The 25586-nt window shown below is 39.8% G+C and overlaps 1 protein-coding gene across 5 annotated transcripts in view; it reads left to right on the top strand.

Moving 5' to 3' along the window:
- The window catches only part of LOC138329643 (uncharacterized), a 92289-nt gene extending 72233 nt beyond the window's left edge, over positions 1-20056 (top strand). The window contains exons 5-6 of one of the 5 annotated variants that reach the window (XM_069276762.1): positions 18311-18451; positions 18859-20056. In XM_069276762.1, the coding sequence (XP_069132863.1) occupies positions 18311-18451; positions 18859-19805 (1088 nt within the window). In that variant the 3' untranslated portion in view covers positions 19806-20056. Of the gene's footprint in view, positions 1-1731; positions 2728-7230; positions 7357-7752; positions 10414-11142; positions 11314-11591; positions 13357-18310; positions 18452-18858 lie in introns of those variants that run through there. The other 4 variants (XM_069276761.1, XM_069276760.1, XM_069276763.1 and 1 more) reach the window with 4 other exon arrangements.
- Positions 20057-25586: the final 5530 nt, after the last annotated feature.

Genomic DNA, 25586 nt, shown 5'->3' with positions numbered 1-25586 from the left:
ACTTTGTTATCGGCAATGTTGTCCACTCTAGTGTTCCTACAGTTGAAGGCAAGAAGTTTAAATGTGTGTTCTGTAAGATGCATAACGTACGCACCAAGTCCGGCTGGCAGGTAGACACGCGCCTCAAGTGTTCTGTCTGTGATGTGCCGTTGTGTCGGGGTCGTGGCTGTTTCCTACAGTATCATCGACAGTATCTTCAACATTAAAACGCTCAACGACAACCGACACCTCCATCTGCGAGTTCAAGCAGTGGGATCATGTGACCAGTAACGTTTGGTGTCACTTGACATCCGCCTCCAAGTTAGAGCGGTGGGGTCATGTGACCAGTGACTAATGGTGTCACGTGATTTATGACATTTACAAATGTTGCGCCTGTGAGTTAGAGCAGTGGGGTTAAGTAACTAGTGCATTGTAGTACTCAATATGATATCAAATATCCACGGTTAGCTCCGCCGTCTGCAAGTCATTGCCTTTGGGGTCATGTGAGCGATGACCTATGGTGTTACCTGATTTACGATTCAATATAAATTAAGTCAGCTCCCCTTGCGAGTCAGAGCATTGGGGCCATGTGACAGTTGACTTGTCGCAATCGTATCATGTAATTGAAGCTCAGATGGGACACTCACGGTGAATTTCTTTGAGTCATTGCTACAAGATCAGGAGACGAATTCGGGCTGGAAATTGTGTCAAGGAGTGAGGTCTTAGAATTGCGTCGTCAAGGAGGGGGGTTCTAAGAGTTATGTCGTCAATGGATGGGATATCAGAGTAGTGTCGTCAAGGAGTGGGGTCACAGAGTTGTGTCGTCAAGGAGTGGGGTCACAGAGTTGTGTCGTCAAGGAGTAAGGTCACAGAGTTGTGTCGTCAAGGAGTGCAATCTCAAAATTATGTCGTCAAGGAGTGCAGTCTCAAAATTATGTCGTCAAGTAGTGAAATTGCAGAGTTGTGTCATCAAGGAGTGGGGTCACAGAGTTTGTCGTCAAGGAGTTGGGTCGCAGAGTTGTGTCTGCAAGGAGTGGGGTCACAGAGCTATGTCGTCAAGGAGTGGAGTCGCAGAGTTGTGTCGGAAAGGAGTGGGGTCACAGAGTTGTGTCATCAAGGAGTGGGGTCACAGATTTGTGTCGTCAAGGAGTGGGGTCACAGAGTTTTGTCGTCAAGGAGTTGGGTCACAGAGCTTTGTCGTCAAGGAGTGAAATCGCAGAGTTGTGTCATCAAGGAGTGGGGTCACAGATTTGTGGGGTCACAGAGTTGTGTCGTCAAGGAGTTGGGTCGCAGAGTTGTGTCGGCAAGGAGTGGGGTCACAGAGCTATGTCGTCAAGGAGTGGAGTCGCAGAGTTGTGTCGGAAAGGAGTGGAGTCACAGAGTTGTGTCGGAAAGGAGTGGAGTCTCAGAGTTGTGTCGTCAAGGAGTCGGGTTATAGAGTTTTGCCGTCAAGGAGTGGGGTCTCAGAATTGTGTCGCCAAGACGTGGGGTCGCAGACATGTAGTCAAATGTAACGTGATACAACAAAGCTGGCTATTTCTATTCATTTTTTTCAGTTTCTATGATAGAAGATGGTTTCTTTCAGTTTGATAATGGTCAAACGATGAAGGAACACGTCCCTGCATTATTATCTTATGGTATACAGTATGATATGATAAGGTTAGTGCATGGAGTTGGTGGAAGGGGCTGGTAAATCTAACGTGTTACACTTGCTTGTGATTGTTGTGACCATTCTCTTTTATTTGATTTCAGGTGTTGGAAGTCAATATGTAGATGGTCGGTCCTCGAAGCCATACTTACCCTTGGCAAGTGGTCCATTCTTTGGTTCAGATGGACGGCAGTACGCACGTGATCTTGTCATCAATAACGTTGTCCACGAAAGTGTGACAACACCCGAGTCCAAGCGATATAAGTGTGTTTACTGCAAGTCACACAATGTTCGCACACGGACAGGGTTACCTGTGGACACTCGTCTCCACTGTTCTGTCTGTAGAGTACCTCTGTGTCGAAGCAGGGGTTGCTTTCTTCTGTTCCACCAAGAACAACAGTTTTCCAATCCTGGAGTAAAATCTGTGGGTAACATTAAGAGAAATGTCATACCTGATGCTATCTTTACTCACAAGCCTGGTGGCACGATGCAGGCAAACGTAATGTCAGGTGTAAATTCTGGCATTGCCTTGCAGGCAAGCTTGATGTCTGGTGTCGGCAGTGGTAGTCGAGGTGGTGACAGACAGGCCAGGGTTATGTCTGGTATTTCCGGTGTAAATCCTGACGTTGCCATGCAGGCCAATTTATTGTCTTCCACATCTACGTCAAATCCTAGTGGTTCCATGCAGACTATGTCTGCCATCCCTTGTGATACCAGGCCTGGTGTATTCACAAGTGCGGCACCCGAGGTTACTGTGCAGGAGCATCTGATGCCTGATAATGACACTCCTGATGTCAAACCTTCGGACACTATGCTGAATTGGGGAGTGGAATAGAATGATGTAAACTGGTGTAAAAAGAATGGTGATACGTACTAGATCTGCAGTTATGATAAACTGGGAAGTGTAGTAGAAGGATAATAGTAGGAGATTGTGATAGGTATCGATATTGGATACTTCCAAATTAATTTATAATTCAGTCCGTGTTATTTAGGAGATGATCGTTGATCATAGCAAAGACAATTCTTGTAGGCACCATGAAGTGTTTGGCTAAACCAAACCAAACATCGGTATAACGTGTCAATGATATAAACTAATCACTTATTCCCTTTGTCCTTTGCAGGCCTACGGGAACACAGTGATTTCGGTTCATATTTAGGCGACACGTCTTCCTTTGTACCTCTCCTGATGCCACAACAGCAGAACATGGCGTTCGTCGCTCCCTATGACTCGGAGGCTGAGCGGATCAGACACGTGCCTGTTCAGTCTGAAATGCGCCGACTCAAGTTGTGTGTGCTGTGCCAGGCCAACAAGACGAAAACTAAGTCAGGCTGGCGGGTTAACACGATATACCGGTGTAGTGAATGTCAGGTGGCTCTTTGTACCAACAACAGAAACTGTTTTGGAGCTTACCACAACTTCCTCTTTACAGGAAAGTGGAGGTCCAACCTAAAGTATCCACCTTAAAACCATCGAATGTGTCGGTGTAAAGTACTGTTCAAACATATGATAACTATCTTACAACTGGTAGGCTTGATGAAGAGATGAAATATGTTTTCCGAGGTTTTGCTGCTAGTTTGTTATGTTAACTGGGTTTGGTGGTCATTTTGTTTACAGTCGGAAGCTCTTTATCAAGAATATCTAAAATCACTCTTGGACATGGTTAAAGGAAATAGCGTATTCAGTATGAAATACAATGAAGAAGATAACTATATATAAGAGAGACAGGGCGATGTAATAGCCGAGACAATCCGTATGAGACTGACCAACTAAGAGGTCAGGTCAACAGCTGCATGTAGATATAAAACCTCTATATATGTTCTATTGAATTTGGTGGTGGGTGATAGTGTTCATTTGCTTGTTCTCATGTGTTATACTTAAAATCTTGTAAATATTTTACTTATACAAAGTATTAATGAAGATGATAAGAGGTGTTGTAACTGAACAAAATGTCTTTTTCTCTCAATACTCACTATTAGCCTTTCCTGCCAACCTTTTAAATATGCCTGTATCCCTCATCTATCTGTCACTACTTAGAGTAATTAACAACATATAATACACAGCGAACCAATGGACATGCTTAGATATATACATGATTTCGTGATTAAAATGAAGCATGTGTTTTAGAAGGTTACTAATTGTGTTATGTGTGTATTAAGAGATGAGTTAACGTTACCATTCTGCTTTCTTGTCGGGAACATTTCGGTCAAAATTTCAAGTTATAAACACCGAGAACGGTATACTTTAATTAAAAGGTTCAAACATAAACCTTCAAACAACTGAAGTGTACAAAGCAAATTACTTTCATTTTAACGAGAACTAGAGAGTCTCTCAGAAATAGAATTACAAATGTAGTCCAAAATTAATTTGTTAATAAAAATTAGCGTAAGAAGCACGGTAACTTTAGTTTTAGTGACGTAGGACATAGAAGACAAGTCGGTGGGAAAGTGTGATAGGACTATACATAGAGGTGATCAACTACGGAGAAGGAAAGTGTAGGAGTGCTACCTTACCTGTTAACATTCTGGTGCATGTCGTATTATTGTATCATAAATAGCTGTAAATACGTTGGATTTTTCTAGAAAATAAACAACATGTTTGAAAAAGATATTTCATCTTGTCTTTCATAACATTGTAATGTGAAATGTTGATTACTGGTAGTTCTACAACATTGACTGATATACAGAGTGTTTCATGGAAATAAATGCTAGAGATGTATATATATATATATATATACTTCAAAAAGTCTCTTTAGATGGACGATTTTAAGAATGATAACATCAGTGTTGTCTTTACGACACACTGGGATATGAAGATTTTATTGACGTGTGAACATAAATTATGAAACTGATCGTCGATTTGATATTATGAAAATAATCAAATACCTCCTGTATTTTCATTTATGACCAATAGACATTCAGACTCCGCCGAGGAAGTATTTTGAGAGACACAATGATCTAACTTGGATTATGAACGAGTAAAATATAGCCGACAGTTTTATGTTAAGCATAATCTTACAGGCGATATGAAGAAACAAACATGACCGAGGTTTCATCGATATTAAAAGTTTATTTTTGTTTCGGTAGGTTTCATGGGGTGATGAGTTGCCCTTGAACTGCGAGGCTTGAGTAGAAGCTGAACTATAATTGAATGGAACATGAGGAAAAATTAAAACAAAATTCAAAAAGAAAAAGAAAAGATTGAACATGAGCAAAATCATTTTTATCAATACAACCATAAATTCAACCAACAAAAATTTCGAACATGCACCTTTGACATAGATTTGCTCATGAGTTTTTACTGATTATCAGGTTCTGTTGTATTTTTCACGAGGATTTTGGAACCGTGTCACAATTTAATTTAATTTCCGTTAAAAAGGCCACGAGAATATGCTCCGTAAGCATATTGAAATTCTGTTGATATATGTGTGAGCTGAGTATATACTAAGGAATGCAATGTATTTTTCAGAAGGTTCCATACATCAGGCAAGGAGAGCCAAAGAGATGAATGTGTCAAGCACTATAATGACAAAATCCACCAAACTGATCGGCCAGCATGGGGTGTTACCGTTAGAGCAGTCAAGTAGAAGACCACTCGGATCACATCAGTTGCATCACGGCGAAGTAAGAAAACAACCAGAAATGTCCTTGATGCAGACCGAATATTTCAACCCGCCCATGTCCTCGGGGCAGCCAGTAATGAGCTACATGGGCCAACAAGTCAGTCAGCAACATCAAACTCTTGTTCAGGCTGTAGAACAGCCCAGCTCGCAGCAACGGTCTGGTCCACTGTCCACTGCACCTCAGGGTCTGATGCACAGAATGATTCATACAGAGGGGAAGAAACTCCGACTGTGTGTTTATTGTAGTCTGAATAAGGTCAAGACCAAGTCCGGCTGGTATGTGTACACCACCCACAAATGTGAGGCGTGTGATGTGCCTCTCTGTCAGTCAAGGAACTGTTTCACCACATACCACAAGTACATCGGATTGCTGTGACGTCACCTACCACAAGTACATTGGTATGGTGTGACGTCAACTACCACAAGTACATCAGCATGATGTGACGTCACCTACCACAAGTACATCTGCATAATGTGACGTCACCTACCACAAGTGCATCGGCATAGTGTGACGTCACCTACCACAAGTACATCGGCATGATGTGACGTCACCTATCACAAGTACATCGGCATAATGTGACATCACCTACCACAAGTACATCGGCATAGTATGAGGTCACCTGCCACAAGTACATCGGCATGATGTGACGTCACCTACCACAAGTACATCGTCATGATGTGATGTCACCTACCACAAGTACAACGGCATGGTGTGACGTCATCTACCACAAGTACATCGGCATAATGTGACGTAACTTACCACAAGTACATCTTCATGATGTGACTTCATTTCCCATAAATGCACTAGCATGGTTGCGTCGCCTTTTCCGAAAAGCACTTGTGTATGATGTGAATTCGTCTACGGGACAGGGATAAAATATTGGTTATCGTAGGTTGTTTCATACCAACATTATATATCATATATCACTCGATCACCAGAATTTCTTACACTCCTATGACTGCTCTATGTGTATGTATCATGTTTTGACAATCAAACATGTAATTATCTTAAATCATCACGTCTTTAGAATCGCTTTAGGACAGTTGAACGTTGTTTATGAACAATCGGTGTGCAACATCATCAAGATCTGTAACAGCAATGATATGGAAGATTGAATGAAGCGTAATTAACGTGGATATTCCTTGTCACCGACTTATTAAAAGACTTTAAAAAGAACTATTTTAGGTCTAGACTTTATCACTTAAATAATGACAATTTCTGAATTTTGAATTAAATATAACTCTACATTATTATTGTGACTTATTTCTTATAAAAAATAAGTGCATACACTTAAAGAAGGAGTTCCATTCTAAGTCTACCAAGAACTCGACTGAAGATTGAAGACAAAGTTTGAGATTATTTATGCGGGAAGGTTAACATTCCCGCTAACATACCAGATCCTGCCTATGGCCCATGCCTTCCCACCATACACATCTTGTAATAAAGGGCGTATTTAAATTACCGTGATTGCATGTTAATCGAGTCCAAACACAGCTAAATAAAACAAATAAAACTGAAAAATAATACAAAAACGAAAAACCAGCTGTAAAATTGTCTCTGGTGGCCAGTTGATCGTGTATAGTTTCCTGCTGCATCGTCCTGGGTGTATTTCTATGGTTATAACGGTAACTAGTATGGACCATCTTCGTCTCTATGGTGACAGCTAATGTTGTATGGTTAACTGAAGTCATGTTCTGCTCAACTTCTCTTCCTTCAATTCTCTTCACGTATAATCTCTCTGTTTACTGGAGTTGTTAGCTGAAGGGCATTTATCTTTAAAAATAAAATGTCTTGTTCCCGAGAAAGGGTATATGTCGAATTTCTGTGGCCATGTGATATCAAAGGAAATCACTATAACTATGTCCGACATGGTAGTATACTGTAATAATAGAGACCTGATTTTATTCTTCCTGACAATTAGCAGGAGATGGGAGTTTGATATATGATTATATACTGTATGTGTTATTCCTGACATTTAACAGGAGATCGGGATTTCACATTTGCTCTGCCCCAACACCAGGACCTCCTTACTCCCAGTGGCATCCAGCGACAGAAATACGTTCCAGCTACACAGAAAAGAACGGAGCGGGACATCAAGTTCATCAAAGGTAAAATAACTACTTTATCCAAAATACTGAAACCCGTAAACTATGTATATAAATCGACTTTTATCTATTGCGAATTCTGTCATAAAATTCTACTTTGTGTAAATGCGGTTGGTAATCTTTCTTTGTTGCATGTTTGAAAATAAACTTTGTGTTGGATATTCTGTTGAATCATTCCTTTGTTGGAAATTGAAAAACTACTTTATTGAAAGTTCCAATGAAAATACTAACTTAATTTGTGCAAATTGAGTTCAAAATCCTCCTTGATATTAGGTGAGATTTCTAACTCCGTGTTTCGGCACCTTTGTACATTCATAACAGATACAGTGTCATTCAAGATTTGATGATGATGTTATTCCTTAACCGTAGTAAGAAGATTGTATCGTGTGTCTGTTTCAGCATGGTTCCGCTCCAATGGTATCCCCGACAATATCGAGTATATGTCTGATCAGGAACTGAATGAAGCCCTAATGAGGTTCTATAGCGAAGTGAGAACCCGCGACAACAAACAGTTCACGAGACACACACTAGCCAACTACAGAGCCAGTCTCAATCGCTACCTTGTTTCTTTACCAGAAAGGCAGGGGGGATGGATGAATCTGTTACGAAATGGCGCCTTTGCTTCATCGAATGATCTCTTGGACCAGCGAAACGTAGAGGAAAGGCAGCGAGAGAAGATGCTCAAATCCATACCAATTTCCAACGAAGACCGGGCGAAGCTGACAGCGAGTAACACCACCGCGATAACTAACCCTGTAGCCCTACAGAGGAAGGTATGGATTGATCTTGTTCTGCACTTCGGTCTGAAGGGTAACCACGCCATGTGGCTACTGAATCGGGATTCGTTCATCCTCCGGACCGACAGCCGCGGTCTGCGCTATTTCATGTTAGACTACGACGCTGAGATCGGGAAGGCCTATACCTACACCCAGATGCGGGACTGGCACTGGTCGTCCCGTATGTACGAGATACCACAGTCCTCGTACTGTCCCGTCACAAGCATGTTATGGTATTTATCCAAGCTCAGCGACGCCGACAACAACCTCTTCCAGCGTCCCCTGGAGAGTGGTGTGTGGAGCAGCCTACAGACGTGGTACCAAAGACCGCTGGGACTCCAGGCCATCACACGGATGATGAGTGACATATCGAAGGATGGCGATCTGTCGTGTGTCTACACCAACACGTCGGTCCGGTCCACCGTTAACGAGCTCCTGTTACAAAGCTCCCTCACGTTTGATGCTATGTTTCCAAGTGCAACACTCACTGGACCACAATTCTTATCAGATGATGAACAGAAGAAAAACAGTCACACCATCCACAAGCTGTTTTACAGTGCATGTTATACTGATGGTTAAAGCAGTGCTGGTGGAAATTGTAGACACGTAGGAAATCTATTCAAACATTGCATGTTCAAGTGATTTTCAAAACTATCCTGATGAAATCTCAAACATGGAGGAACCTCTGACCTTTGTTTGACCACAGTTAAATATGTCCTGATGAATTCTCAATGTCTTGAAGGATTATTAGTTTAACCACAATTAAATATAATCTGATGAAATCTCAAACAATGAGGAACCTTTGACCTTTGTGACAGTTAAATATATCCTGTTGAATTCTCAATATCTTGAAGGATTATTAGTTTAACCACAGTTGAATACAATGTATATCCTGATGAAATCTCAAACATGGTGGAACCTTTGTCGGACTAGTTAAAAGTATCCTGATAAATTCCCAGACATAAAAGGCTCATTAGCCTAACCACAGAGGTGTTCATTACATATGAGGATGCTATATAAACACACAGTTTATAAAATCAAAATTAAATGGCCATGTAAAACCCCGCTGTCTAGCATTCCATGGTTTCATTGCGTCAGATTTGTACGAAATGTAACATATCATTTCTGATGATGTTTTGACACAATGGTGGAGGATATTGACCGGTCGCCAGTTGTAATATATAGCCACGACTCGTGCTCGCAAATGCACGTGTACCTAATACACGATACAAAATGCAAAGTCAAGTACAGTTTGTTTGACAGCTGGCGATCGGTCAATTTTGAGACCGTATGGAATTGGTGTATACAGCAAGTCCAAACGAGCGTTTGGCAGTACTTTTCATAAATACAGTGTTGTATACGTAGACTAGCATTTTACCCCTTTTACAATTTAAACTAAAGTTCTATGACGATAAATAGATTTTAAAAGTTCAAACAGATATAATTTTGAGATTTTCCAATCACGAAGTTTGCTGTTCTCATTTCTCCGTAACCCGTTTATAAAAATTCACTTGTAAACTTTCTATTCCAAAATTAATGAAATCTATTTTTTATCGAACCTATCCCTGTTAGGGGGGAACAAACCTGTGGTTCCAAGTTAAGTGTGGTTTATATAATGATATAGGCTACACAACCATTGAAAGGTGTTTATACAGCACTTTGATTACTAGCACGGTATGTACAAATAAAAGAAATATAACAAATCTGATAAAAAGATGTATGGAACGTTTATGTTATTGTTACACAACCCTAGTTATCATGGCTAGTACGATGCGTACACGGTCACCTTGTCAATACGTAAGCTATATTTTCAACCTATCGAAGATATGGAGAGACATGGATATTTTTGTCCGGTGAAGATGATATTGTACATTTGTATTAGTTATAAAAACGTTTCATGAAACACTTCCACTGTATATCTGTCCATAAACTGTTAAACTTATGTTTCTGAAGTGTTCGTCCCTGGACTGCGATTAGACAGAATCTACTGATTTATAGAGTTGGAATGTTCCTAATGTCCTTGTAAAATTGTGAATCTTTTATTCTGATTTCCCCTGAGAAATCAGATATATTGCATGGCTTGCTCTGAAGCCAAGTAAACTTGTATGATATGTAAGTAATATACATGTAACAATAAGTGTATTGAGTTTCATAATAGTTAACGTGAATGTTCATATAACGTTTTTTTCGTTCAGTTCGTTTGGTGTCTTGTGTTTTGTATGGAAGCGGTTGTATGCAGTATATGATGTTTGCAAGTTGGTTCAGGAATAAACATATAAAAAGTTGTCTTTGTCCAGTGTTTCTTTCTAGTGGTTCTGTATTGGTATCATTTCCATCATTACCAATATGTGTACTTAACTGCTAGTATAAGAAAGAAAGCTTTCAGTCTAAAAACTCACCAACCATCCTGTCGCTGTATGTTAGTAAGTTATTCGCACACATATAGAGAAATTTATCTGGTAAATACTTTTATACTAATAAACTGTAGGGTTTAAATTAACAAAGAATGGTAAATACTTTACTTTAATAATATATCGAAGTTCTGAAAATAAATTTTAGCGGTAATAAGTTTAAAGAACAAAAAATAGTCATATTTGGTTCTTTTTGGAATAAATATTTATTGTTTCAAAAATGTTTTCTCATAACCAACACAAACAAACCATATTTGCTCTTAAGTTAAAGATTGCGTCGGAAAAAAATACCGGTAGATACACTTTATAAGTGTAAAGGATGGATACTATTAATCTTTTTTCTGAACAAGTAACTTATCATAAAGGGAGGTTGTTCATAGTACAAATAGCACCATTGACTTAAATTAGTTGCGATGACAATATACTTACTGGTTGCTACGACAACCGAAGAGCGCGAAGCTCTCCTTTAGATTATCATACATAGTTGTTTGGAGTGAGACCATATCTAGAATGATGTCGTATGAGAAGTCTTGGATATTTTTACTACATCCATGTATGACTTTGGCCTCGTATCTAAGACTGTATGTTCGGTTATTTAACAGGAGTTGTATCGCAGGAACAGGAAAAATCTCCCAGCGTTACTTCATCAGCCTCGCTTCTGCTCCATACTCCAGCGCCATCTACCCCGACAGTTATTCCCAACCCAGCCACAGTGCAGCGCTACCTACCGGCGACACAGAAACGGACCATACGGGACGTCAGATTTGTTAAAGGTAAGATGGCCGCTCGTGGATTGTTCCTGTGCTTCTTGAAGTCTTTTAAAATATATTAAGAAAATATTCAAAAGGAAATTACTTAGACAACAAAAAATAACTTGCAAACTATTTTGTTTGATCGCTCTATATGATGTTGTCTTTCTAATCAATTAATATTCTGTCTTCCTTCAAAATGTTATAAAATGCCAAAGATGATGATTAAAACTGACTTTATCTATTATTATGATAGTTTCCTTGATTGTATGTTGGTCACACGTAACATTTGTTTATTACAGATTGGCTACAGTCTGTAAGCTTACCGTCTAATCTGGAAGAAATGGACGCCACTCGGCTCGACTCTATACTCGGACAGTTCTACCAGAATGGCCGCACAAAAGACAAAAAGAAGTTCACACGAAACACGCTTATCTGTATGCGAGCTAGTCTGAATCGCTACCTGAATTCGGCATGTCCACATCTCAAGCACATGTCCATGATAAAAGACACAAGCTTCGCATCATCGAATCGCATCCTTGAAAAGTTACAGGCAGACGAGAAAGGACGGGAAAAGGTTATAAAGAAGATCCCGCTGACAGTAGAAGACATTGCACAGCTGGTATCATCGGATACTCTATCGTGTAATAGTCCCACTGCTCTACAGAGAAAAGTATGGATCGACCTTGTCCTCCATTTTGGGATCAAAGGTTCCTTTGCCATCGGTGCTATCACAAAGGACGCGTTTACGCAGGAACAAGACAGTCGTGGGAAGGCGTACTACCATCTGAACATGGACCAGATCATAGCTAAAGTGGAGCATCACTCGGAACTCAAGGACTGGTACTGGTACTCAAGGATGTATGAGGTCCAGGGCAGTCCACACTGCCCAGTGAAAAGTCTGTCGTTATATCTATCCAAACTGGATTCAGGCCACTCCGAGTTCTTCCAGAGACCTCTTGTTGTCGAGAAAGACTCGGATCCGCGTCGGTTCCCGATTTGGTACAGCGGAAGCATTGGTTACAAAAATACGGTGAAAATGATGGCAGGTATTTCCAAAAAAGCTGGCTTGTCACGAGTGTATACAAACATATGTCTGAGGGCGACGGGCGAAGATTTGATAGCAGAGTTACGCCTGGGCCTGGACGTCAAGGTCAACACGCGACCAGTGCAACAGGAAGAGAAGGTCCTGGAGCAACATAGCACAAGTCTACACAAGACATTTTATAAAGTCTGTTATACACAAGATAATACAATCGATGCTGTTATATGCCTGGATTAGGCCAAAATAGCATGGCTTTACACAAAACATTTTACACTATCTGGTATACTTTTCACAACTCATTTTATATTATTAGTTACACCCAAAGGCAAAGCAACCTTGTCATTTGGGGGGTATTATATCATATTAAAGACACTTAGCACGTGTATGAAAATGACTTTTATAAAGTCTGTGAGTCTAGTGACAAAGCGATTATAGTTATACAGAGTTTTGTTGAAGAAAGCCGTTCGCAGTCTATGCTCTGTTTCACAACAGCTTTAAAGCTATATCACCCATTCTTTATAATGTGGAATAACAGGTTAGGGTCAATGTCTACTCTGACTGCTGGAAATGTCGTGAGGAATTCATAGAGCGGTTGTCAAAAAGAGAAGTTAATATAAAGAGAAGTTATAAAGAGAAATTATTAGAAAGAGAAGTTATTATAAAGAGAAGCTATTATAAAGAGATGTTATTACAAAGAGAAGTTAATATAAAGAGAAGTTATTATAAAGAGAAGTTAATATAAAGAGAAGTTAATATAAAGAGAAGTTATTACAAAGAGAAGTTATTTTAAAGATAAATTATTGTTGAGAGAAGTTATTCTACAGAGAATTTGTGAAATGTATCTTTAAAATTTAACAGCAACGATTAAGATAGATAACAGTTAGATGAACAGTCCTTTTATTTTCGTGTTTGTGGTGTTTTGTAAATAAGTAATAAAAGTGCTATAGTCATTGATAGTTTTGTTTGCTTTATGCTTATAATTTTATCACCTTCGAACAAAGCATTAGAACACTTTGGTAGATACAATTATTAGTGGGTTTTAATTTTAGATAGTGAGTTTTAATTTTAGATAGTGGGTATTAATTTTAGATAGTGGGTTTTAATTTTAGAGAATTTTAGTTTGGCAAAGATATTTTGATCCTGTTGTCAACACGCCATTTTCAATAAAATTGGTGAAATTGAAACCTATAGAAAATAACATCTACCACATTGTGTCAATGCACATACATGTATGTGTGTTCCACTTAGGACAGGAGGAGAGGAACTTTTTATAACTGTACCTTAACAATAAGAATAAATTGAATTATAAATCTGTGTTACGAAGATTGATTGTACATTGGTCGTACATGTACGCATGATACATACATTTCGAGTTGCTGCATACAGCAACCTCTCACAAAGGAAAAGTGTGGCCAATAAATATCTGGCTATCACGGTTGAGTCCATACATAATCCCCTTTCATAATCAATCAGGATTACATGGCCACGAAAGGGGCTGAATCCCCGCTTTTATAGCCAATCAGGATTTTTACATGAAAGGGCTGGGCTTGTGTGCAGTCAACCATGATAACGCTGTAAGAGAGGGGGAGATAATGATTACCCACCTTGTTGTAATGATTGGGTCAATAAATAGACCAACTAACTAAAGCTGATGAGATTTGTAAAAAGACAATGCAATAAGGAAATCGTATTTATTTAAATAAATATTTTCAAAAAAATGAAGTGATTAATGTTTCAATTTATTTCTTATTAATTATCATATGATAGCTGAATAGCAACTTCAAAATACAATAAGAAAAAGTTTGAACTCATCGTGGAGAAACCTTTACACAACAAATGGCACTTTGGACATTTCATGTTTTCCGACAATTTTTTTTCCCATTTAATACTTCTTTTTTAATCTTTGAATATAGCTTGATGATAATCCGATTGTTTCCTACTGTACATATCCCCTAAAAGATTTCGAGGCAATATTTAGCATAAAGTTTTAATCTCTACACAAAGCAAAATATTATTGTGCTCTTTACGATAGATAATGACACACTGGTATATTAATATTGAACAAAGAACCTTAAGTACCGAAAAGTGCTTACAAGATAATAAGTTCATGTAAATCAAACAGATAACAATGGGAGAGTGAGGGTATAGGGACGGAAGGGTGTGTATTTTTTTCAATCAACCTGTCTTTTTGTTCGAGGTTAAAGAAGCATGCAGTAAGTTAGTTTTAATTTCATTTCAGAATATTTTATTGTCGGATGTTAAAGACAATCGGAATTGGGAAACAGACAACAACCTATAACCACGCCCTCTCCTTACAATATTAACAGTACATACAAATCAATATACATTGTATATATATACATAAATAATCTCAATTGTTATTTTTAATTAATGATGGTGATATCCTAAAACATCAAGCTAGATATTGATAAACATTATATACAAAATGTATCCTAGTTTATATCATTACAAATAGAAAAAAAATACAAGCTATTCAACGAATTCAACGAAATCTATTCAACAAAATTCAGCGAAATCTATTGGTACCCCTGACAAAGCACTGAACTTTATCCAATATAGCTTTATTAATGTTAATATCGTGTTTTTCAGAGCCATGTAAAAATGTTTGTGTTGTCAGTGGTATATCATTGTCAAGTTCTAAAATAGAATAAAAAAGGAGCCGTCTTGGGTTGAGGTATAAAGGACAGTAAAGAAAATAGTGTTCACAATCTTCGTTTTGAAATCCACACAGGCAGGCTGGACTGTCACTGAGATGAGAATTAAAGAGATCCGTATTACGGTTACTAGCAAAACTTCTCAACTGACATAATAAAATGTTTGACATACGATCACCATTATATTTGAAAATATCGGAACATTGAGCTCTATTATTAAAGATATATGTATTTAGTGTAAAACCTTTGGTGGATCTAACCGATGACATTGTAGGGAATGGAAAGGACGGTTCGTTCCACTCGGTCACAATAGACGGGAAGAAGCTGCTTTTGTATAACTGGGTTCTAGCAGCAGGGACATTAAATAATATATTATGTCTGTGATTATCACTAATATTTAAAGAGGGTTGTAATAATTCATAAATATGAGAAGGTCAATTTTTATTAAATATATCAAAAACGTTATATTTCGATGTAGATGTCTTCGTCAATAAGTGGTACTAGGCCAGATTCTCTATAAATTATAGCGAGACTTGTTCCCCTTCTTAAACCAGTAATAATGCGTGCTGCTTCAAGCTGAATTGACTCCAAAATATCACACTCAGATGGTTGCAATTAGACCATACTATATTAGAATACTCGAGAATTGGTCGAATAAAGAAAGTAGAAATAGTTTGAAGAGATTTTCTATCAAGTTTTAATTTCAGTATTCTGAGTAAGTTTATTTTTTTGTATGCTTTCTCGTAGATATGATTTATATGGGTAGACCAATTTGCCATTGAATTGCAATATACTCCTAGGTACTTACATTGTATGATTGGTAACATTATTAATTTTGTATTGTTGAAAAATAAAGCAGGAATTAGTATTTGGGAGTCAACTCGCCTTGAGAAAAGAAGAGATCCAGTTCTATCAGGATTAAAAAGTATGCCCCATTTTTTCGCCCACAAAGATATTTTTCTCATATCATTAAGAATTTCGGCAGATTCCTGTCTATTTCCTTCAATGAGACTTATTCAAGAAGTATCGCCAGCAAACAATTTAACATTAGAAGAAATATCATCACCAATATCATTAATATACAATAGAAAGAGATATGGTCCCAGGACAGATCCCTGTGGTACCCCCGCCTGTTTGGATTTAAAAGTAGATTTGAATCCATCAAAGACCACTCTCTGTCTCCTATTCTTCAAATAAGATGAAAACCATGTCAACATATTACCTTCGATTCCATATTTTTTAAGCTTATATATAAAACCGTCATGCCAGACACGATCAAAGTAAGTGATTTCTCGTCACTCGGGACTTATAATAAATCCCTTGTTGCTTGAAAGCCATGCAAAAACTTTTACTTATGGAGCCGACGTTGATAAAAGAATGAATGGCGTGTGAGTAGGGAGTCGTTCTCCTCACTCATTGTCATTGAAGATTAAGTTGTTGTCACGGTTAAAGTCCCTACTCAAGACTTATTACCAATATTACTCACAACACTTGTCTCAACACGGGTTAGGGACTGGCTACGGTGGAGCTATATTGCATTGCCATTCCTGATCTAGCTTTGAGTTTATAAGATATAAACCGTAGGAAGTTAACATAATCTTTCTAGATTTGTTCCGTTGTATAAAACTTTTCAAACAGCTCGGTTATAGTGATGACAAGTTTTATTGCTTGGTCTATTTGAAACTCTCGTTCAGGTCGCCTCCAATCTTCAATAATAACTGATAATTATTAACGAGTCCTAATATAACTGAACAGCTGTTAAATCCCTGATTATCACTTGTAGTTGGATGAAGTCACTAACATCACTGACCCGTCCTAGAAGGAAGCTGTATGATGTTGTCTGATGTTTTAAATGTTTCTTGTTCCCTGTATGCTATGTGAATTACCTTTTCAAAATAGCATGGCCGTTGTTTCTAAGGAAACATTGTTAACTGTTGTGTATTGACGTGCTACGGCTGGTTTCGTCGAAAATGTAGGTCTATTGGCATAACATACCATTATTGTATTCCTCTTCTTCCAATTTAAGGGACAGTCTCAAAGGTTTGAGGCATTTGTCCCTGGGAGGTGGCATCAATGTATTTTATATGTTTTTTCTTTTTTTTCTTATAATATATATAAACAGGCCGTGTGTATTATAAATGGGAGGTTGTGTCTAGCCAGGGTTGTCCAGAACTTGTCCAGGACAGGCTCATGAGCTAGAGATGTTGGTAATGAGTTCCACACGATGATGATACTAGGGAAAAATGTTATGTTATGTAGATTCGCTTCAATACCGTGTTTATTCAGGTGTTTTCAGTAGGCCGTCATTCTTTTCTAGGCTCTTTGGTGTTATCAGTTTGTAGTTAAGTCTCCCAAATGAAGCTGAGGACTTATTAGTTGAACATTGATTTCGCTTCTATTAGTAACTTGCCTACTGATGCGGGTGAGCAAGCTGGGGGGTATGGTAATTAATTATTGATCGTACCAATAGACGATTTTAAGGAGGAGAAGGGTAGCTTTGCTGCTATAGATGGTAAAGAGTTCAACTGTAAAATTGTTCTTTCCATGCAGTAGTTTTACTAGATAGGCTTTGCAGTTATAGGAATACCAGTGATGTGACGGACGGAATCAGCATTAAGCTCGGAGAGGTTTATAAAGACAAGGGTGTTGGCGTCATGTTGAGGCAGGCATCATGGCGACATGTTGATTTCCTTGACTCCAATAGTAATATGTGGGCGCTACACTTCAGGTCAGAGGATATGGTTACTCTCGGGTGGATTCGCCAACATTAGGCCTATTTGGTCTTGCAGACTATACTAATTGGGGATTGGCCTACTAGTCTTGTGAATTGATAGAATCTCACATTTACCAATTTACCTGATTGGGGAGAGTGTTAAGTACGGTCTTATTACAGAAATAGGACTGCTGAGGTATTTGTCTAACAAGTTATTGAGAACTATTGCACGGAACCTATGGAAACTTGGCACATATCCATCATGATCAGGAGGAGTGTTCGCGATCCTTACCTTTACGTATCGTCAACCACCATGGCACCATTCCATGGCTTCTGATTGAAGATATTAAAGATATTGTATGATTTCAGTGAAATTGATTTGTCGAAATTTATATATCCCCTGATTTTTATGCAAATTGGGTTTTTAGGAATACTGGATACAACAGTACCACTGTGGAGATTTTTGGGGACTTCTGTAATTATCTCACATTCTAATTAACACTTGTTACAATGAAGACTTATGTCGCTGTTTCTTTGTTGTAAGATTAGATATGTTTATACTTATGATTGTTCTTTCTGTCACTACAGAAGATGAGATAGTCATGCTCAGTCACTACGATATGTACCAGCACAGTCACTCAACATCGGATATCAGCGCCTCCCAGACTGGTCAGAGATATCTCGTGGGCACGCGTAAACGGACAGTCAGGGATGTCAACTTCATCAAAGGTAGGTAACTTTTCTTTTTGATCTTTATACGTCCTTTAAACAGTGTCCTGGTCCTCTACACAGTGTTTATTATCTTACGTACACCGCTGCTCTGTAGTAGTATATATTGACAAAGAAAATACCTATTGCGTGACAAAATAACATTTTACCAGTAAATGAGTTCTGGATATAGAATAGCTATTGGTGAAAGATTGAACATTTTTAAAAGTGTTTAGTCTAAATCATCGATGTATGACACGTATGGGAACTATATTTTGACGTTATAGTTATTTCAGAACAGTTATACATGTAAATGCCTCTAAACATATGTTTATAAGGACCCAGTTTTATCTGGAAAACAACCGTTGATATTACTTTACCCATAAATATAATACAAGGATACAATTTGCTAAAAACCTTCTTTTCAGAATGGTTCAGTGCAAACGGGCTTTCTGCTGATGTAGAGACGATGGAGGAATCTGTGTTAAATCGTCAGCTTGCTCGATTTTATGCTGATGCTCGCACAAAAGAGGACAAACAGTTCACCAAGAGCAGTCTGCTAGGTTTACGAGCCAGTCTTAATCGGTACCTATTGTCACTACCACCGGAACAGAAAGTCTGGCAGTCGATCCTCAAAAATCCAGTGTTTTCGTCCTCAAACAGAGTGATGGCACAGAAGTCTACCGAGGAAAAACGTCGCGACAAGCCACCGAAGAGCATCCCCATCTCTGCCGAAGACCTCCACAAGTTGATTACTTCCGGCGTGTTAAGTACTGAGTGTGCACACGGCCTGCAGAGGAAGGTGTGGCTCGATCTGGTCATACACTTCGGTCTCCGTGGTAACAAGGCCATGTGGTCATTGTCTCGAGACTCGTTCGTGTTGGAGACAGACGAGAAAGGAAGACAATATTACCGCCTCAATCACGAGTTAGAATTACCAAAACAGGAAATATACTCCGAGATGAAAGACTGGTGTTGGCATTCACGGCTATACGAACTTCCTAACGATCCTACTTGTCCTGTTAAAAGTCTGTCGCTGTATCTAAGCAGGCTAAGTGATGCAGGAAATGAGTTCTTTCAGAGAGTAGTAGACGGCAAATTTCTGCACGGTTTAGATGAGCAGTTGCCATGGTACCGGGGGCCCATGGGCCACCAAGTGGTGATGCGAATGATGGCGGACATGTCGGCGGAAGCTGGTCTGTCACACAAGTACACCAACACGTGCGTCAAGGCCACAATCAGCAGTCTAACCCTACACCAGACAAAACACCTAGACTTCATGTTCGGCTTCAACCAGGCACGTATATCGTCTGAGGAGATGTTTCAGAGAAGCTGTATGGTGCATAGTGCCTTTTATGTTAATAGTGAGAGATAGAGCGCAATATCCAAGGTTAAAACTTCGCAGATGCCAAAGGTTCGGATTCATACAATGTAAATCCTTGTTTGTCAATAGCTGGATAAAGACATTTGTAATTTTTTCAATACCAACAATGGATGCAGTTGATTCAGACTAGTGCATAGTATTAAACTTTTTACTATAGTGCAATTACATTTGTATATCATGGAGTTAACTTTCGATCTCATCATTGTAGAATATGTATTTTGTTATATATATACTGCTTGCGCTGTATGTATGCTTTATTGCAAGAGCTGAGCAGACTTATTGTTAACATTAATAAGAAAATAAAATGTCATTCAGTTCAAAGTTCGTTGATTATTCGACATAATCAACTACAAAACGACACCAGTTATATACACTTCTAGCTGCGACGATGTAGCTCAGAACGATGGACGGAAGATTTCTGACAGATGGCTAGGAACATAGTGGAGGAAAGCTGCAATCTTGTAGCTCAAAAGTTTTTAGACAGAAAATGGTGTCGTCTTCCGTCCGGCCGAAAGGTATAGAAGGCCAGGTACGTATATTCGTTCTACTGTGACATAGATTTGTATTGTTTGTATCACTGTGACCTACATGTAGATTTGTTCGATAGGTGTTGATGTAACCTAGATTTGTACAGAGGAACGCTTTCTCCCTATTGATTATCCTGTTCTACTGCACTGGTAAGTTTTAAAGAGTCCAATACAATTCTATATATACTTCTTTAAATGTCTGTTTCTACATGTCATATATTCATTTACATGTATATATACATCATTCATAGCAAGATGTCCCGAAATTTGGGACCAATGAATCTGATGTGGTTTTAGCTACACACAAATATCATACTGAAACATGAGGAATTTGAAAAACACCAACACATTTCTGTAATCAAATATAGGATATAGTTTATATATCACTGATAAAATAATATATTTTATAACTGTTGAGAATTCAAAGTTGTACATGTAGCGAGGTTGAACACCAAGATGTCTAAGGGGTTGGGTAAATGGCAGCCATTTTTAACATGATTTGAATATTTGTATGCTATGTTCAGACAATCATTTAGTAATGGTGCTTTTATACGATGGTGAGGGTGCAGGCACTTGGGATCTACCAGTGAAGTACGCCAGAAAAAAGGTTGGTTGACTGGGCTTTTATACCGCTGTGTTAACAGCCGGGACCAGTTTAGGATAGCATCGCCAGTGTAAAATACTTTGTGTGTGTAAATGTACATTAGTGTTGTGTCTCCTTGTGATAGTGGAACTCCTGCTCATTTTATAGTGCTATCTCACTAAAGCATACTACCAGAGACACCAAACAAGCACACCCAACCTGGTCACGTTATACTGACACCGGGCGAACCCGACACCAAACAAACATACCCAACCTGGTCACGTTATACTGACAAACCAGACACCAAACAAACATACCCAACCTGGTCACGTTATACTGACAAACCAGACACCAAACAAACATACCCAACCTGGTCACGTTATACTGACACCGGGCGAACCAGACACCAAACAAACATACCCAACCTGGTCACGTTATACTGACACGGGCGAACCAGACACCAAACAAACATACCCAACCTGGTCACGTTATACTGACACCGGCGAACCAGACACACCCAACCTGGTCACGTTATACTGACAAACCAGACACAACAAACACCCAACCTGGTCACGTTATATGACAAACCAGACACCAAACAACACCCAACCTGGTCACGTTATACTGACAAACCAGACACCAAACAAAACACACCCAACCTGGTCACGTTATACTGACAAACCAGACACCAAACAAACATACCCAACCTGGTCACGTTATACTGACAAACCAGACACCAAACAAACATACCCAACCTGGTCACGTTATACTGACAAACCAGACACCAAACAAACACACCCAACCTGGTCACGTTATACTGACAAACCAGACACCAAACAAACATACCCAACCTGGTCACGTTATACTGACAAACCAGACACCAAACAAACACACCCAACCTGGTCACGTTATACTGACAAACCAGACACAAAACAAACACACCCAACCTGGTCACGTTATACTGACAAACCAGACACCAAACAAACACACACCCAACCTGGTCACGTTATACTGACAAACCAGACACCAAACAAACACACCCACCCTGGTCACGTTATACTGACAAACCAGACACCAAACAAACACACCCAACCTGGTCACGTTATACTGACAAACCAGACACCAAACAAACATACCCAACCTGGTCACGTTATACTGACAAACCAGACACCAAACAAACACACCCAACCTGGTCACGTTATACTGACACCGGGCGAACCAGACACCAAACAAACATACCCAACCTGGTCACGTTATACTGACAAACCAGACACCAAACAAACATACCCAACCTGGTCACGTTATACTGACAAACCAGACCACCAAACAAAACACACCCAACCTGGTCACGTTATACTGACAAACCAGACACCAAACAAACATACACCCCAACCTGGTCACGTTATACTGACAAACCAGACACAAACAACACACCCAACCTGGTCACGTTATACTGACAAACCAGACACCAAACAAACACACCCAACCTGGTCACGTTATACTGACAAACCAGACACCAAACAAACACACCCAACCTGGTCACGTTATACTGACAAACCAGACACCAAACAAGCACACCCAACCTGGTCCACATACTGACAAACCAGACACCAAACAAACATACCCAACCTGGTCACGTTATACTGACAAACCAGACACCAAACAAAACACACCCAACCTGGTCACGTTATACTGACAAACAGACACCAAACAACACACCCAACCTGGTCACGTTATACTGACAAACCAGACACCAAACAAACATTACACCCAACCTGGTCACGTTATACTGACAAACCAGACACCAAACAAACATACAACGTTATACCAGACACCAAACAAACACACCCACCTGGTCACGTTATACTGACAAACCAGACACCAAACAAACAAACCTGGTCACGTTATATGACAAACAGACAAACCAAACGTTATATGACAAAACACATACACCAACCTGGTCACTAGTTATACTGACAAACCAGACACCAAACAAACATAACCAACCTGGTCACGTTATACTGACAAACCAGACACCAAACAAACATACCCAACCTGGTCACGTTATACTGACAAACCAGACACCAAACAAACAAACCCAACCTGGTCACGTTATACTGACAAACCAGACACCAAACAAAACACACCCAACCTTGGTCACGTTATACTGACAAACCAGACACCAAACAAACACACCCAACCTGGTCACGTTATACTGACAAACCAGACACCAAACAAACATACCCAACCTGGTCACGTTATACTGACAAACCAGACACCAAACAAACACACCCAACCTGGTCACGTATACTGACAAACCAGACACCAAACAAGCACATACCCAACCTGGTCACGTTATACTGACAAACCAGACACCAAACAAGCACACCCAACCTGGTCACGTTATACTGACAACAGACACCAAACAAACACATACCCAACCTGGTCACGTTACTGACAAACCAGACACCACAACAAACACATACCCAACCTGGTCACGATACTGACAAACCACCACCAAACAAACACACCCAACCTGGGTCACGTTATACTGACAAACCAGACACCAAACAAACACACACCAACCTGGTCACGTTATACTGACAAACCAGACACCAAACAAACATACCCAACCTGGTCACGTTATACTGACAAACCAGACACCAAACAAACACACCCAACCTGGTCACGTTTTATACTGACAAACCAGACACCAAAACAAACATACCCAACCTGGTCACGTTATACTGACAAACCAGACACCAAAACAAACTTACCAACCATGGTCACGTTATATGACACCTGGTCACGTTACCAGCCAGCACCAAACAAAGTATACCCAACCTGGTCAGCGTTATAACTGACAAACCAGACACCAAACAAGCACAACCAACCTGGTCACGTTATACTGACAAACCAGACACCAAACAAACATAACCCAACCTGGTCCACGTTATACTGACAAACCAGACACCAAACAAACACAACACACCCAACCTGGTCACGTTATACTGACAAACCAGACACCAAACAAGCACACACCAACCTGGTCACGGTTATATACTGACAAACTCAGACACCAAACAAGCACCACCCCACCTGGTCACGTTATACTGACAAACCAGACACCAAACAAACACAGCAACATGGTCCAAAGTGACAACCACACAACAAGCAACACCCAACCTGTTCACTTTATACTGACAAACCGGGCGAACCAAAAAAACACAACCACCACTGGTCACGTAATACTGACAAACTAGACACCAAACAAGTCACACCCAACCTGTGTACACGTTTATACCAAAACCCCCAGACACCAAACAAACATACCCAACATGGTCACGCTATACTGACAAATCAGACACCAAACAAACACACCCAACCTGGTCACGTTATACTGACACCCAGGGGCGAACCAGACACCAAACAAACATAACCAAACCTGGTCACGTTATACTGGCAAACCAGACACCAAACAAACATATCCACCCTGGTCACGTTATACTGACAAACCAGACACCAAACAAACACACCCAACCTGGTCACGTTATACTGACAAACCAGACACCAAACAAACATACCCAACCTGCTCACGTTATACTGACAAACCAGACACCAAACAAGGCACACCCAAAAAGAAAATAAAACCTGGTCACCAAGTTTACACTGACAATTACCGGTACACCAAACAAACATAACCAACCTGGTCACGTTATACTGACAAACCAGACACCAAACAAACATACCCAACCTGGGTCACGTTATACTGACAAACCAGACACCAAACAAACATACCCAACCTGGTCACGTTATACTGACAAACCAGACACCAAACAAACATACCCAACCTGGTCACGTAATACAGTTATACTGACAAAAACCAGACACAAAACAAACACACCCAACCTGGTCACGTTATAAACTGGACAAACCAGACACCAAAACAAACACACCCAACCTGGTCACGTTATACTGACAAAACCAGACACCAAACAAACATAACCAACCAGGTCACGTTATAACTGACAAACCAGACACCAACAAACATACCACACCCAACCTGGTCACGTTATACTGACAAACCAGACACCAAAACAAACATAACCCAACCTGTCACGTTATACTGACAAACCAGGACACCAAAACAAACACACCCAACCTGGTCACGTTATACTGACAAAACCAGACACCAAACAAGCACACCCCACCTGGTCACGTTATACTGACAAACCAGACACCAAACAAACACACCCAACCTGGTCACGTTATAACTGACAACCGGGCGAACCAGACACACAAACAAACACACCCAACCTGGTCACGTTATACTGACAAACCAGACACCAAACAAACACACTCCAACCTGGTCACGTTATACTGACAAACCAGACACCAAACAAGCACACCCCACCTGGTCCACGTTATACTGACAAACCAGACACCAAACAAAACACACCCAACCTGGTCACGTTAATACTGACTAACCAGACACCAAACAAACATACCCGACCTGGTCAACGGTTATTACTGACAAACCAGACACCAAACAAACACACCCAACACCTGGTCACGTTATACTGACAAACCAGACACCAAACAAACCATACCCAACCTGCTGCTCACTGTTATACTGACAAACCAGACACAAAACAAGCACAC

Source organism: Argopecten irradians, chromosome 8 (genome assembly GCF_041381155.1).
Source record: "Argopecten irradians isolate NY chromosome 8, Ai_NY, whole genome shotgun sequence".
Lineage (NCBI taxonomy): Eukaryota > Metazoa > Mollusca > Bivalvia > Pectinida > Pectinidae > Argopecten > Argopecten irradians.
The sequence above is the reverse complement of the archived record's forward strand: the minus strand, read 5'-3'. Positions and strand labels throughout refer to the sequence as shown.